Source organism: Brachionichthys hirsutus, unplaced genomic scaffold, assembly GCF_040956055.1.
Source record: "Brachionichthys hirsutus isolate HB-005 unplaced genomic scaffold, CSIRO-AGI_Bhir_v1 contig_587, whole genome shotgun sequence".
Classification (NCBI taxonomy): domain Eukaryota; kingdom Metazoa; phylum Chordata; class Actinopteri; order Lophiiformes; family Brachionichthyidae; genus Brachionichthys; species Brachionichthys hirsutus.
Window position 1 is genome coordinate 23,660 of NW_027180569.1, and position 15,775 is coordinate 39,434.

The window sequence follows — 15,775 nt, forward strand, 5'->3', positions numbered from 1 at the left end:
GGGGTTTGTAAACGCCAAACACACGCACACACACACAGACACACAGACACGCACGGTGCGGTCGCTCGGGGGGGGGGCAGGAGGAGAGGAGAGAGGTTGATTGTTTTAGTTCAGCGCTCTGGCGGCGATGACGTCATGGGATGGCAGAGTCAAACATGAAAGGTAATTTTCCAAGAGCAGTGTGTTGGGTTTGACCCAGATAAGGTGACGTAAGAGCCAAATAAATATATAGAGGGACTTCATACGGGTTAGAAAACTATCTGTTTCAAAAATCTTATTTGTTTAAAAAGAGATAATTTTCTGCATAACGCTCTGTAAAACTGATCAAATAAAGGAAAAATGTATAAGTAGATTTGCATTGTGGCGCCCTCGTGTGGCCGATAAAAGAAAGGTCACCTCGCAAAGTTCCAACAAAGGCTCCTCCTTCCCAAACAGCCGCTGCTGCCTGGATACGAACTGATACCAAACGTGGCCAAGCTGCACACGCTCCGCTGTGTCTATTAAAGCCTGACGTGGTTTGCATGGACGCCAAATGAGCTGCTGATAAATCAATGTAAACAGTGACGAGGATGAGTGAGCGCACTGACGAGGACGTGATCAAAGACTTGGTGAGTCTGATAATAGAAACTCAAGTCGTTATGTGAAGTGTTGAAATGGAACATCTCATTATCTGGCGTGCATCCTTATATTGACCAAAAGTCTACCTTAAATTACTAATACCCTACTCAAAGCCCAGTCACATGAACTTAAAGTCCATTTCTATTTGGATTTGCACAAACTGCACATAATACATCCACAATTTAAAGTGTTAAATATTTCTGATTGTTTTTCTTCACCCAAGTTGTGCTTGTAGGATAAGAGCATATCTGTAATGCTTTTCTGAGGGACGCTACCCGAGTTGATGGATATTTTTCTTCAACAGTGCGAGGCCAATAGAGTGTCCCATGAAAATATTGCACAAGAAGGAAATGACATCGTCTCCATTGAGATGTTCTTCAGTGGATTTCCCCGCATGGTCGGGCTTCCCTTTTTCCCAAGGCTTTGCCAGCTTACCATAGTGAGCCAGGCCATTGAACACATCGAAGCACTCGAGAGCTGCCCTCTGCTGCAGGAGCTCTGGGTAGTGGAGTGCCTTTTGACAGTGAGTTTGTTCTCTTATGCTGCTTGTAATCATTGCTTAATCACAGCAATAGTAGTAGTAGTATTAATATTCCTCTTGCAACAATAACTCTTGCATGTGTGGATCACTGCCAGTATTTTAAGCACAATGGTAGTCTATCATGTGCAAGTCAATTGTGCATATGAACATGTGTCAAATATTAAATAACACATTCATTAAAATAATATTTTGACTTACCCTCTCCTTTTCCAGGGAATATCTGGACTACAGAATTGTCTGCAACTACAGAAACTCTATCTTTATGATAATCAGATATGTGAAATAAATAATTTAGAGTTGCAGGTCAATTTAGAAGTCCTCTGGCTCAACAATAACCACATAAGTCAGATACAGGTATGGACTGTATAATATCTATCTATCTATCTATCTATCTACGATGCATTTTTACATTGTTTATATTACTCTGATTTATCTTTTGATAGAAGTGCATTGTGTGTGTGTGTGTGTGTTTCTACAGGGCTTGAACACACTGACAAATCTTAAAGAACTTAACCTTTCTGACAACAGTATTGAATTTATTGGTATGTTTTAAGAATCTTCCACATTTTCTGTGAAGAGATTGATTGAGATTTTTGGGATTTTGGAAAAACTAACATTCAAATAATTTCTAACTCCCATGAAGGACACAGCCTCGATTCAAATGCCAGCCTTCAGAATCTTAATATCTCAGGAAACAAGATCAGTTCCTTTAAGGTAAGACCAGACACAGAAATACTCTTTTAAAAGTCCTTCGTTTAAATATGCTCCTATTTATGTGATTACATCTTATTAAACGCGGTCGGAGGAAATTACATTTGTAATTTCTGTGTGAAATGCAAGGGTCATATTTCCAATCAGTTCTGGCAGTACAAGAACTTCGAAGGGTTAATGAGCAGCATGATTTAAAAAACATTTTGTGCTTTCATTATTTTGTTTATTTATGTATTAAAAAAAAAGAAAAAAGAAACTTTCTGGGTTTGTATGGGTCAGTTTTACATTTTTCAGTCGACATTCTTATTCAGTCGATTTACAGTCATTCTCTTCTTCAAGGTCATTCTAAGCCCAAAACTGCCTCAGGTCATATTATTGCAATTCTCCATGCATCATTTTTTATATTCCTTTTTTTTTTTTTACGACTGTTGTAAATAAATATTGCCAAAAGAAAAAAATAGCATATGGTTTTACAAAAAGGTATCTCATCATCATTTCTCTGCCTTCAGCCTGCGAGAGAATATTAAGTATTTGACTATTTTGTTCGCATAGCAATGAAATACAAAATGTGGACCTTTCTGACAATTCTCTTTGCAGTGTTTTTGACGCAACCAGCCAAACCCGTTGTTGTCGTTCTTACAGGAGCTGACCACGCTTGCCCATTTGCCCCATCTGACCGACCTGGCACTGAATGACCCCATGTCAACCCCAAACCCAGTGTGCCTGCTGTGTAACTATGCCACGCATGTACTTTACCACATGCCGGGGCTTCGGCGACTTGACATCTACGATGTCTCCAGCAGGCAAAACAAGGAATTAGCTGAGGTAGCGAGAACGCCAGCGGGACCTCAGTTACACCCGACTGAGCTTTCCTGAATCTCTGTTTGCCTCTTCAGATGATATATTTAATTCTGAATCACTTCTCCTTAAGTGTCTCTTATTAACAAGAGTTTTAAAAAAAGGTAACAAGTAAATCATTTCAATCCAAGGCGCTTATTTTCACACATTTCCTAAATTTAAAATGATTTACTGACACATTTTTACTTTAGTTCAGCTTTGCAGAATATCCTCTGAAGCCCATTTGAGACGTTGAAATTAGATTCTATGGGGTTGATTTATGTCAGCATAAATACACTCCGAATTACTTTGATTTTTTTCCCGCCAAATCTGTATTATTTTCCATCTTCTTTTAGTCCACAGTGATGAAGAAGATGATGTACTACAACATGCGTGTGCGCACCGCTCAGAGGGACCTGGAAAGGAGGCAATTAAACCTGGTGGAGCGGAAGAAAAGTTTGTCACGGTCACCCGAGGAATGCGTCAGACGAATCAGCCATGCCCTCAAGTCTGTACGTAAAAAATCCTCAAGATAATTCCAAATTACTTCGGCAGCTGTGACGAGCGTATTTATTCAGTTATTTTAGCTTTAATGCTCGCCTGCTGCTGTAAACAGTTAAGACAGATATTTCTTTTTTGACACCTCCCTATAGCTCGAAGGTGATCTCTCCAAGGGGCCCGGCGTTTGTAAGAAATCTGCCAGCAACCCAGACGATGGATCGTTCCAGCTGGTTGACGGTTTAGACCCAACCAGTGCCAGTCATGATGCTGCCATGGAGCGCAAAATCCACAGCAAGATTGAGGCATTGAAAAGAAGTCTAGTTGTCTGGACCGGGAGACTGAGCGAGTCTGTATATTTTACAGTGTTGTTTTTTTGGGGGGGACAATTTAGCCTCATACTGTACTGCATGTTTCTACATTTAAGCATCTGATTACTAAAACAGTCGCAGTGGGGGGGTAAAAATAATTTCACGTTCCTTTACATACAGGATTGAAGCGGGACACGAGCAGGATTTGATCCTAGCCAGAAACACGATGGACTACACAGTCCAGTTCCTGCAAATGGAGCTAGAAAGTGTTGGAAACATTCGTCTTAAAGAGGGCTGCTCCACGGACCCTTGGTAGATACGATGGGTCGAAGTCACATTCACAATTAAAGTTCACAGTTACGGAACGCAGAGCCCACTTTTTGTGTGTCGTGTGCTCGACAGGTTTGAATCGTGTTGCCACCTCCTGCTGTCCCGCTTCCGCCATTCAGACTTTAAGAGTCACAACGTCAGTGGGGTTACCGTCAGAAGAATTTTCCACATCCAAAACAGAGCGATAAGGCTTCGCTTTGACGACAAACTCCGCAGCGTTCTGGTCAGAGAGGACGGCGCTAACACTTCACAGTAAGTTACAGTAGATGGCAGTAACATCACCGACCACGTTATAACTGCGTATATACAGTATATATATATCAAAGCTTCCCATTACTAGATTTAATCTGTTGTAAATCTTTGAAGCAGGGATTATAAACGTCACCTGGAGTACTTGTTCCACATACCTGAGCCGGAAAAAGGTCATCAAAAGGAAGAACTTTTGTGCATTCTGGAGGACGGCTTCAAGTCAGCTGCGCAGTGGAAGGTCTGACTGCCGTGAAATCTATTTCATAGTATCAGTTAGCAATTTATGCAACAGAATGCATGATTATTATTTTCATATTAATGGCAGATCGTGCTGTATCTATGTTGACTTGAACCAGACCTTGGACAGAGGCGGTGCTGTACCTTTGACCAACAGCTTGAGCGCGGCTGACATTCCGAGAATCGAACATGAAGTGCGACGGGCCAGCAAAGAAGATTCCGAGCCTGCAGTCTCCTTCAGCAACAGTGAGCTTGTGTTCCTTGCATTATTATGCCCTTATTTTCCCGTCCATATGTGACTCTTCCATTTGTACTTACGTTTAGAATTTCCTGCTATAGGTCAGGTCGTTGTTTCCAAAGTGTTCGTGGGCCACAGTGTGCCCGTCAGCGCGGGAGAGCCGCTCCACGGGAGCAGCTATCCCGCAGCCGACTCTGTGTACTGTGATTTGGATACCAAGGAAAGAACTGCATTGGGTGAAGGCACGCAGTATCTCACAAGACCTGACAAATATCCCCTTCTTTAGAACGTCTTTGCTCAGTGTCGTTGTCTGTCTCTGCTTTTCATGAAGAAGGATCCGATGGCCTCGGGAAACAAACTGGCGTTCCTCCCCGAAGACGGTGGTTTGTGTTTGACCATGAGCTTGTCCTGCCTGAGTACATTATATTCTTTGAATACATCACGGGGGTAATTCATTCATTCATTAATCTATGTTGTTATTCTATACCCACTTTGTTTTTGATCATGCAACTGAACTTTAGCTGCATGTCTTTGAACCAAATACATGCAAATATTCAGACTTTCTTGCCTCTCCTCTCCTTTCTTATTGGTTTAAACTTAAAAAGAAAATCAAATACACAAGCAATTCTGATGTTGTAACTAGAGCCGAGAACAACCTCTGTTGCAGAACGGCTTATCTAAAAGCGATGACAGTCCGTCCGATGCTATTGACCGTGAAATGGAAGTCCTCAACATGGAGCCTGTAGTGAAACCACAGCCCAAATCTTTCAGCTTCGACGACAAAATTGGGCTTCATGCGGCCCAAGCCAATGTCCTGAGTCAGATCAGTGTAAGTAATTTGGTTTCATTAAATTACCTCTTGATTTTGTACTAAACTGAAAAAAAAAAACTTGTACTGGCCTCATCTCTAGGTGTTGAACCTTCATGGCAACAGTTTAAGTACAATGAAGGCGATTTCCCACCTCACGGCTCTGCGGCATCTCACCATCAGCTTCAATAAGTTCACCTGCCTGGATGACATTTCTCACATGGTAAAAGTATATAAAACAGGAAACTAACGAGTCTGTGCATGCTCATAAGACAGCACCATGTTTGTAGTAAATTGATTCTGTTATATTTAATGACATTTTGGTGGTGTACAAAAAAAAAAAAGAAAACATTTCCTTTTATATTCTCTGGTTTCTTAATCCTAGCCCAACCTTGAGTTTTTGGATGCCAGCTTCAACCAGCTCACGACCCTCGAGGGGCTGAGGGCATTGGGGCAGCTCAAACAGCTTGATGTTTGCTGGAACCAGTTGACCAATGCCAGGGACGAGTCTCTTGTGCTGCGGAAACACACGCCCGCTTTGCTGAAGCTGAACGCTCGATACAACCCCTGGAAGAGAGTGGGTTGTCTTATCAAATAACATGAAATGACAAACCCTGTGCAACGAGGAGCCGTAAAATAAAGCTGTTTTTCCTTTTCCAGCCCAAAGCAGTCAGAGCGACCGTACTGGGCCATCTAGTGACTCTCACTCATCTGGATGATGTGATGGTAACAAAGGAGGAGTCTTCTATCGCTGTTCAAATGGTTGCCAGATCCGAGATTAACCAGGTTAAGATATAACAGATACAGATAGTTGATTTATTGTGCAAAAAAAAGCTAAAAAACAATAACATGCTTGAACATCCGGGTGTTTAGTTCGGCATGTGCTAATGTCCAATCAAATCTTTGGCCCTAGGCATGTCTTCTGGCTCACTCGCGCACCGACAGCGACCGTCCTCGCGGTCTCAGCCTGCTGTCGGTCGGCCGACCCCTATGTCATCTCAGTCCAGCGCCCTGGGGCCCGAACCAAGAGCTTGAGTTTGACTGGGCTGAAAAGGCGAGTAACGTAATACATATTGTCGATACTGCACATCTCTAGTTTAAACTGTATGCCGTGCGTTAGATGCTTAAAAACGGACTCACATTTTTTTCCAGATCACCTCCCTGAATCTTGACAACCAGAGGATTTCCAAACTGATCAATCTGGAGAAGCTGGTCAATCTGCGCTGGGCCTCCTTTAATGATAATGACATTTCCACAGTGGAGGGTCTCGATAGCTGCGTAAAGCTGGAGGAGCTTTCTCTCAACAACAACAGCATCAGCACGCTGAGTGAGTTCGTCACACTGTCAACTTGGATATGAAGAGACTATATTTTGCAACATTAAGATCCATCATGTACAGTATTATTTGTATAACTGCCCTCGCGCTTCATTTTTAATCAGGCCTGCCAAAACTGCACCGGCTAACCAAACTCAGTGTGGATGGGAATCAGCTGTCCAGTCTGGATGTCTCTGTCCTAGATCAGCTGCCCAACCTGTCCTTTCTGTCGGTGGAGAAGAACTATATCAGTTGCTTGTGTGGCACCAAGAGAGCTAGCGCCCTCCTTGAGCTCTATGTTGGCGACAACAACATTTCTTTGTCCCAAGATGTCCGCATCCTGAAGGTCAGAGGGAGAGAAATAACAAAAGAACGTACTAACAGGTTTCAGATTTATTTAATATTATGTTGATTGTGTGCTCTTATTTCCTACCAGGGCTTAACAAACCTCATCATTCTAGACCTTTATGGGAATCCCTTATTGGAGAAAATAAAAAACTATCGGCTTTACGTGATCTTCCAGCTTCCTTTCCTTAAAATTCTGGATGGTATCGCGGTGGTACGTGCTGATAATAGCAACCAGCTGAGCTTCACACACGTTTTGATGGTGAACATTTGTCATTATCGGATTGTCTTTTTCAGGATGCAACTGAGTCTGACGATGCAAAGCTTAAATTTGAAGGAATGCTAACCCCTGATGTCTTAGAAGAGCTCGGCCACTCAAACTTCACAGGCCTCGTTAACCTCATCCTGCACTCCTGCTCCTTTAAGTAATAGCCTGACTGCAGACACACATCCAAAAAATAAGCCCAATGATGTTGATTTACTGTTCTATGTACTACTCAGAGTAAACGTGCTTTGTCCCCCCCCCCGTACACAGGACAGTTGATCTGTGTCCAGCAGACCTTTTCAGTAGCTTGCGCGCTGTCGACCTAGACAACAACAACCTCACTTCCTTCTGCAGCCTCATTTACCTGCCCAACATCAAAGTAACAATGACACTGTATACCAACAATCGACATGTATCGAAATAGACCTAAGCTATGGACAAATCAAAAATGTCTTCATTCACAGGAGTTGAGTCTAAACTACAACCACATTGAGTCCATCCTTCCAAGCCAGAAAACTCACCAAACCAAAAAACAGTTATTGCACAGCAACGTTCCATCCAGTGGGTATGGCCAGCAGAGCTCAGCCAAAGGCAAATGGTAAGCATACTTATTATTTCATTTATTCATGAATTTCTGCATTTACATTTTACTACATCACTAATTGTGAAGAACGAGCTGCCACTGAACTTGCAGGCTCTGACCATTAGGGGGCAGCACTCACCATCCATATGTTTGAACTCGCTTGACAATTTTATTATATTGCTGTATTTGTCACAGCTGTTTCTTATAAACCCTGCAAACGCTACTTCCAGCTGGTTAGATTTTATAATTATTTTATGTTTCTAAATTCTCATGTATATATTGTTAATATTAATGAAGGATGGTAATACCACTTTACACATTGATGGGAGTGAGCTGCCACACAAGGTTGCTGGGCTGACAAACCATTTCACTTTTAATGTCTTGCCCAAGAACACGTCGGCATGTAGCAGCTAAAATGGGGGGTCTGACTAGCTCATCCAGGCAACGGGAGGGAGGTGGAGATGTTCATTTTAACCAGAGAAGTTGCAAACTTTCATTCTGTGATTGTGTGGCAGGGAAACTTGGCCCAATTGCCGTCTGGAGCCGCTGATGAGCAGTCTGGAGGTTCTGCATTTGAGACACAATGGGATCTCCAATATGGCCAATCTACAGCTCAGCAGGCTCACCAATCTTAAAGCACTCTTTCTTCAAGGTGTGTAAGGTTGGGAAAAGCACTCCTCCCACACAAAGACTGTTAAAAGTGTGTTTTATAGAGCCTGTGAAAAGACGAGCGCTGAGAGCAAAGCCTTCCGCTGACCTGAGGCCAGGTGGGAGACGAGACATAAAGAAAAGACCAACTGACTGTCTTTTCAGCAGCTTTTGATGAATTTGATTGAGCTTGAGCATTGTCGGGTTGATTCGTCCCACAAAACAAACCTGGCTTGCGTTTCATCCTTTTTCCGCTGAGAAACGTTCAGGACCTGTCTCTGCAATTTTGATGGCTTTCGCATCCGGCGCCAAACAATCCAACAAATGCTTATTAATGTGTTAAATTGCTACCTATTGTTTTATTCGGAGTGTGCAATTTTACACTCCTTATTTTATTTTCTGAAATCTTAAACAGTTGTTTCCGATGTTGTTCCATTTTTTTTGTCTTTTCTCCTCAGGCAATGAGATCAGCCACGTGGAAGGGTTGGAGGGACTTTGCCACCTCAGAAAGCTTATGCTCGACAAGAATCGAATCAAAGCTCTGGATTATAACTCTTTTATCAGCCAGAATGCCCTGGTAGCACTGCACCTAACAGAGAACCGGATCCGGGACCTCAGCCATCTAGATCCTTTGACTGAGCTCCGCAAGCTGTTTCTTGGCATGAACAGGTTGCAGGTATTGTCCGCAGGCTGCGTTGTCTTTCTCACATCCTGTTTTTTTTTTATGTCTATATCCAGCTGAGACGCCTGCATGATTTCTTACGTTGATCACCAAGGTCAATGCAGAATGCATGAGATGTTTAAAAATATTTTTTATACAATATTTTTTCAATTGTCTAGATTGTTCATTAGTTATGAATGCTCATTGTTTCACATAGCGTCCGAGAGAAAAGGAATTTCAATCCTCTGCGTGTCCAGTGCATGCTGCAGAATTGACAATAAAGCAGACTATGACTTTGCACCTGTCCTACCTCTGGAGGCTGAGCCCCCCACAAAAACTGGAACCTTAAACCTGCGAGCGATAGAAAACACTCTCGTATCCTGTTGCGTGCCCAAACTCTCCCATGAGCTTAATGAGAGCTCACACATGTTAATCTCTCTCATCACAGCAGCTGCTCCCATCCTGAGAAAAGGTTCAGCCAAGAAAAGTTCAATTAGGCACTTTTGAAAGATGAAAAGCATAAAATCTTTGTTCTTGTTCTTTTTCGTAGAGCATTGCAGAACTTGACAAACTGGACGTTCTTCCGTCGCTGACGGTGCTCTCTGTTGTTGGCAATCCCGTGAGTATTTCAAATGTTTGAGCACTTAAACACAATTAGCCGACGTGAACTTGGAAAAATTATCACCCGGGTTCACTTTGCTAATATGAGCTACGATGCACGACTCTCAGTCACAGAACCGTTTGAGCTCCATCACCTGAAAAGAAATGAAGAAGAAACCTGCTCACAAGCTCTATTTCTCACTTAAAAAAGAAATAAAAAATGAAGCACACTATCCCCGCCTAACTCTGTGGTTCCAAATTAAGCGATTACACGATGGGCCATCTGCTGTGACTCAAACTGGCAGCATCACAGACAAATCCGCCAACCAAATGGCAGGGTACGATTGGCCCCGTTACACTACCCATCTGGAGTTAATGGATCAGGCCTGAGCAGAGCCATAGGGCCATGCTCAGCTGTGGTGGCCTCTGCACTGCTTGACCCAGCCCCCCCCCCCCCTTTTCCCACAGGAAGGGTTAATCCTGCCAGGGGGTAGAGGCCAACAGCCACCCCCAGAGACAATGCATCCATGAGATCTCTACCCATATTCCCTCATCCAAGTCTGTCCCTTCCTTTCTGCTGGACATCCTTTGGCGTCTATTCCCGACTTGATCGCAGCAGCAGTGTCCTATAGGAACATGAAGTTCTGTGACTGATCAAGCTGAATATGTATCCTTGCCAGAGAGGGGGGGGGGGGGGGGGGGGGGAGGGGTGCCCTCAGCTGGGCATGGGGCTGCTGCTGCTGTCAGCTGGGTCACTGGAACCACATTGGTGTCCGTCACTCTCATCCGAGATGTCTTGGGACAGGCTTCGCTGAGACACCGATGATAAAACTGCTGCAGTCTGCAACATTTATTAAGCAGAATCTGTGTTTTTATTTCAGGTGGCCAAAAACTCTTTCTACAGACCAGAGGTGGTGCTGCAGCTTTCAACGCTACAGGTCCTGGACGGAGTGACGATTACCTTGGAAGAGAGGACCAGTGCTGAGCTCCTCCTTACAGATCCATCAGATCTTACTGGGGTGAAAAAACAAAACACGACAATCTTACATTTAAAAGCATTAGAGACAACACAGTAATTAAAGTATCAGCATTTAATACCCATAATTTTATACCTGGCAGTGTGAAGACAATTTGACACCATTTATCTTCAGGTTTGAGAAATATGCTGAGTTAATTAAAAATAAATATATATATATAAAAAAAACCCAAAATACTAACAGGATTGGGAATAAAGTCAGTTTTCAGGAACGGATATATGTGTTAGTTCATTCCAACACTTTCATGTTCTGGTTGCTTCTTTACTTTGCAGGATGAAACAGACTGAACTATGAGAGACCGGTGCAGTAATGCTACCACAGCTCTGAATTAAAAGCAGGATAAGCCCGCTGGCATCATCCTGCTGATTAGATGAAATGTGCCCGGCCGATAATGCACCAGCGGATTTACAGCCTATTAGCCAGGTCAACATGAACCCCTCCGCTAGTTAAACATATAGTAGATGTGGAAAAAGACAGAGCATAGATCCGGGATATTCAGATTAGGACCCTAACCTTCCCTGGTGACTCTTAAACCGCCTTCTCAGTTGTCACTCCCAGTTAGTGCCTGTGACTTCTGTTGTTCCACATGTATGAGCATCGGTAGGGTAACTCTTCTTTTTATTGTCATTATCTTCGTTATACTTCCTCGTTAACATTTAACATTTCTATTTAGCAATGCCCCCAGTGCGCTGCAGCTTCTCTTCTTCCCACCGAAATAAACCTACCTGGATTTCTACCCCTCTTGCCTCGGTACACTCCTCTAAGAGGAATCAGTGTAGCCGGAGGGCTACAGGGCAACACAGACGAGGCCCAATCTCATCACATGCACAAGCGTGAGTGTGCCATTGCCCTAATAGAGATAATTAATTTCTTATTTGATCTGATTTTCCAGATGATTGTGATTTTAAATCTCATTTCAGACAAGGATAAGCACAGTAATACTGCTCAAGACGGCCAAACTGATGTTGCTTTTAGACACACTGGAAGACTAGGAAGCAACCCGACAACCACAGGCGTCTCACATGATGGGACCAGTCATCGTCACGTATCTCAACCTGGAAAAAAATAGAACGTTGGTCAATCTAAAATCCTAAACATATTCATACTGTTTAAAAGTCATTATACACTGTTTCCGTATATATTTTTTTGTATTCCAGATTTCCAAGTAATCCCAAATCACCACCCATGTAGTGACCGGAAGAGGTGCAGCCCTGATACAAACACGTGCAACAACGAATGACCATGGTCATGTATCAGAATTAAATAAAACTGGGCTGCTCGATGGCTGATTCAAATGTGTTCTTTCAAATGCATTTAAAATCACTGTGACCTAATTTTCTCTCCACATGTCTGGATAACTAACATGGTAATCTGAGGATGAGAGGTTTTGATGTCATTTCTGCTGCTATTCCATCCTTGGGCCTTAACAAGTGAAAAACACCCACAGATGTAAGACCGTGTGAGTTTGGCACATCGCATCCATTAGGTCGAATGCATCACCAGCAAGTGGATAATCCAGCTTTAGCACACCTCTCTGTGGACAATAATCTGCAGGCGGTCAGATAAAGATGTAATCTAGAATGAGGTCCAAATGGATTTTGTAGTCATTTTCATCACGTTAGCCTCTTTCCGAAAACCCCACCACAGTTTGGACTATTAGGCGAACGTTGTAACCGGGACAGAATCTACTGACTATTTATGATATTACCGGTAGTTCTGCTGAACAGGAGATTATGAACCTCCCTCTCTTCCTGTTAGTTTAGCCTAATCTAGTAGTCCTTTAAATAACAAAAAAATCTATCTAAGCCTTAAATGTGTGAGATACATTATATAAAGAGATTTCAAATCACTATTTCCGTTTTGGAACCGCTTGGACTCACACGTGACGGATTCCTCCATGTGGAAAGATTTAGATAGGACTGTCTAATTCCAAGTTTTATGTAGAGTAACAAGAAAAAGTAATCATTTAATATTCATCCCTTAATTTTCCGGAAGACTTTCACTCATATTTCTTCAGGTAACCACTAGGGGTCCTTGGAGCTCTATTGACTCTCGATTTAAATACTGCTAATCAGTCCTGGGTGACTTTTACCTCCAGACTAGTCATTTTATCAGTTGAGAGCAGATGTGCATGCTGCAGTTTGGTTTTGTGTGTGTCCTCGCTGAAGCTTTTGCTAACATAGTGAGGCAGAAGTCCGCTTGAGGCTGCAAAAGTAAAAAAAAAAAAAAAGCTCCACTCAAATAGGCTCCTCTAATGCATGTACTTAACTTCACTTAATTTGTATTAATTCCCAGCAATAAGCGGGGCTAATGACTGTGCAAGCGAGTGCACTGTCATTACCTGGCTCTGCCTGACATCACATGGCAGCTGATGGACTCACATTGGGGGGGGGGGGAGCAACCCTAATGCACAGATTTGGGTGCTCAGCATGAGCTCTTTAATGCATTAGGTATTGCAAAGGATAAACACACATTTTATTTTTGAGTAAAATGTGCCTAGTATTGATATACTAGAAGAATATCAGTACTGCAGCTGTATTTCTGAGAGCAGTGTAAGGTCGTGTTGAGCATGCCACTTTGCGAAGTGTGTTGCTTTTTTGCATATGTGACAATATTTTTTAACATTAAAAATAAATTAGCATAAGGATGAATAATTCACGATTTCCGAGTGAAGCCAGATGTACTGCTCTCCATGTCTCTCTTCCTCTGCTCCCGCCCTTCATGTGAACGTACCACATGGGGTCACATGCTGGTCCAATGGACGGGATGGAATGTGACAGGTTACATTTTCATTTTGCCTGATATCAAGTCCAACGTGGACGGGAGGGAAGGAGGGAGTGAAAGAGAGACAGAGTGGGCGGTGGAGGGGAGGTGAGCTGTAGTTTCTGCAGTTGTAGTCTGGATTCATAATTAGACATGTTTGTGCTTGTCGCGAATCAGTTATAGATGATGCTCTCCCCCCCCCCACCCACACCCACATAGAACAACACGTGCTCTGTATGGGGCCATTACTGCCGGCCCACTAACTCCCTACATTTGCTGTGTCTGTTCATTCAGAGCACCATTAGTCCAAGACTCTGTGAATAATTGCTGAATGGACCGTGTTTTCACTGCTATCTACTCTACTCTTAGGGTTGGGTGATGTGAGTGACGTGAGCGGGACGGGGACAGTGATTGATGTTTTGTGCAGCATTATGCGGAGTGCGTGTAATGGATGAACAACATTAAGCTCCAAATTCAATACACACTCACCAGCTTGTATTAACTTTAGAAGTGCTTTGGTTACAATTACATCATTACAATTACATTGTTTGTGTAATATAAAATATTTTCTCTTCTTTCAGCTGCTGACGGCAATCAACTTCAGGTCAACATCAACAAATACATCATTTTATTGTTGAATAATTCATTTTTAATCCCCTCAAATATATTGTCTACTTTTTATCTAAAAGCAATTTTGCCACATTGCCATATTTTCCTGATATTTGTCCACCGTGACAGTGTGTCCCGACAATAAAGAGTAAACGAGAAGGCGAATCAGGCAACAGAATCTAGTGAGTTGCAATTGAAATGAAAAGTTTAATTATTTGAGTTTTGTGCAGACGTGTAGCACAACAGGACTTGTGTGATTTATCAGGTTATTTGTGTGTTGATTATCACATTATTTCAAAGTGTTCCAGGTGGTTAGCATGGCAGAAACAATGCAGAAATGGCCACGCAACAGAGAAGAATGTTCGTTTTTCTGGTAAATAGAATGGGAATCTTCAGAGCAGTCAGGTGGTCTGCTTTTGTAGATTATCCAATTTGGCATCGGCCTTTTTGCATTCTTAAGAATTAATTCAAGTTGGTATTGTTCATCAGGCAGCTTTTAAAAAAACACAGTGCTTTTTTTTTAAAGAAAGAAAAAAAGAACAACACAGAGCCTGTCTAATTTCATTGCATCACCGTGTGTAATGACAATAAAGTGCTATTCTATTCTATTCTATTTTAAATTCCCAAGGTGCGCATTGAACGCCTCATGCTCCATTTCAGCGACAGTAAACAGCTATGCGCAGTTGCGCACGGACAAGGAGCCACTCCAAGGTTATTGTTTGATCTCTGTTGGTCAATTTTATATCAATAATGAAGGGTTATTGAAGGCGTGGGATTGGCTGACACGAGAGGCGGGTTTTACATGTTTTAAACCAATCAGAAGACGCGCTCTCCTCTTCTCTCTACTCCTATTGGTTACAATCTCTCTGCGTGTCACGTCGAGGATGCTTGTTTTTTTTATGCAGTTAGCTAGCTAGTAGCTATAAACGAATTCCAATCGTTTCCTGATAATTCCGCACATATTGTACTTTTTTTTTTACACAAACTTGAAATCGATTTGTCTATTCTGCTGTTAACGGTAAGTCTATCTCATATCACTGACCATCCAGGTTACCAAGCTGCTGTTATTTACCTCTTAGTAGTAACATGCTAAAGGAGAGTCAAGCTAAAGTCTTGCTGCTAATAGCTAGCTAACGCGCAGAGACAAAGACATTCTTACAGAAGTCTAGTAAACACCGTACTCTTCGCTCATTACCTGGATGGCATATGACTTCTAATTCAACCTGAGAATAATATGATCAATAACGTTCATGCAGGCGAACCCCTTGATTACAGGACGTCTAATATCCAGTAGATCTGTAAAACAAAGTGACATTCACCTCCTTGGAAGAAGGTTGATGGTGTAACGGCAGTAAACTCCTTTATTGTTTACTACCGACATATTGTGTGATGCTACTACATTACAAGGCCCAGGCAGGACGTGCTGTTGTGGGTCAGTCCTTCGCTGGTTTGGTCATTTGCCTATCGTCTAACTGAAAGTGTGCTTCATTCCACATAGCTTCATTGTGTACGTGGAAATGAATGGACTCCGCCCGTCAGCTCCGTGGAGATGACCTGCCACCCCTCCGGGA

The 15,775-nt window shown here is 42.6% G+C and overlaps 1 protein-coding gene across 1 annotated transcript; it reads left to right on the top strand.

Moving 5' to 3' along the window:
* The first annotated feature begins 973 nt into the window (after positions 1 to 973).
* Positions 974 to 11,901, top strand: LOC137916004 (leucine-rich repeat-containing protein 9-like). The gene is made up of 30 exons (XM_068759126.1): positions 974 to 1,141; positions 1,373 to 1,513; positions 1,638 to 1,701; positions 1,803 to 1,873; positions 2,513 to 2,695; positions 3,064 to 3,219; positions 3,361 to 3,554; positions 3,697 to 3,828; positions 3,919 to 4,098; positions 4,216 to 4,333; positions 4,452 to 4,578; positions 4,672 to 4,812; positions 4,902 to 5,017; positions 5,214 to 5,399; positions 5,482 to 5,601; positions 5,764 to 5,955; positions 6,039 to 6,164; positions 6,292 to 6,432; positions 6,531 to 6,705; positions 6,819 to 7,039; positions 7,130 to 7,252; positions 7,336 to 7,463; positions 7,574 to 7,682; positions 7,768 to 7,901; positions 8,402 to 8,538; positions 8,993 to 9,210; positions 9,746 to 9,814; positions 10,677 to 10,814; positions 11,506 to 11,655; positions 11,755 to 11,901. The coding sequence occupies exons 1-30, from the start codon at positions 989 to 991 to the stop codon at positions 11,899 to 11,901; spliced, it is 4,290 nt and encodes a 1,429-aa protein (XP_068615227.1). The 5' UTR covers positions 974 to 988.
* The last annotated feature ends 3,874 nt before the right edge of the window (positions 11,902 to 15,775 follow it).

Excerpts from the sequence above, each read along its gene's own strand:
- LOC137916004 (XM_068759126.1), top strand. The coding sequence starts at position 989 with ATGTTCTTCAGTGGATTTCCCCGCATGGTCGGGCTTCCCTTTTTCCCA. Across the intron at positions 5,018-5,213 it reads TCTTTGAATACATCACGGGG|AGCCGAGAACAACCTCTGTT; the intron begins GTAATTCATTCA and ends TGTTGTAACTAG. Across the intron at positions 9,211-9,745 it reads TTGGCATGAACAGGTTGCAG|AGCATTGCAGAACTTGACAA; the intron begins GTATTGTCCGCA and ends TCTTTTTCGTAG.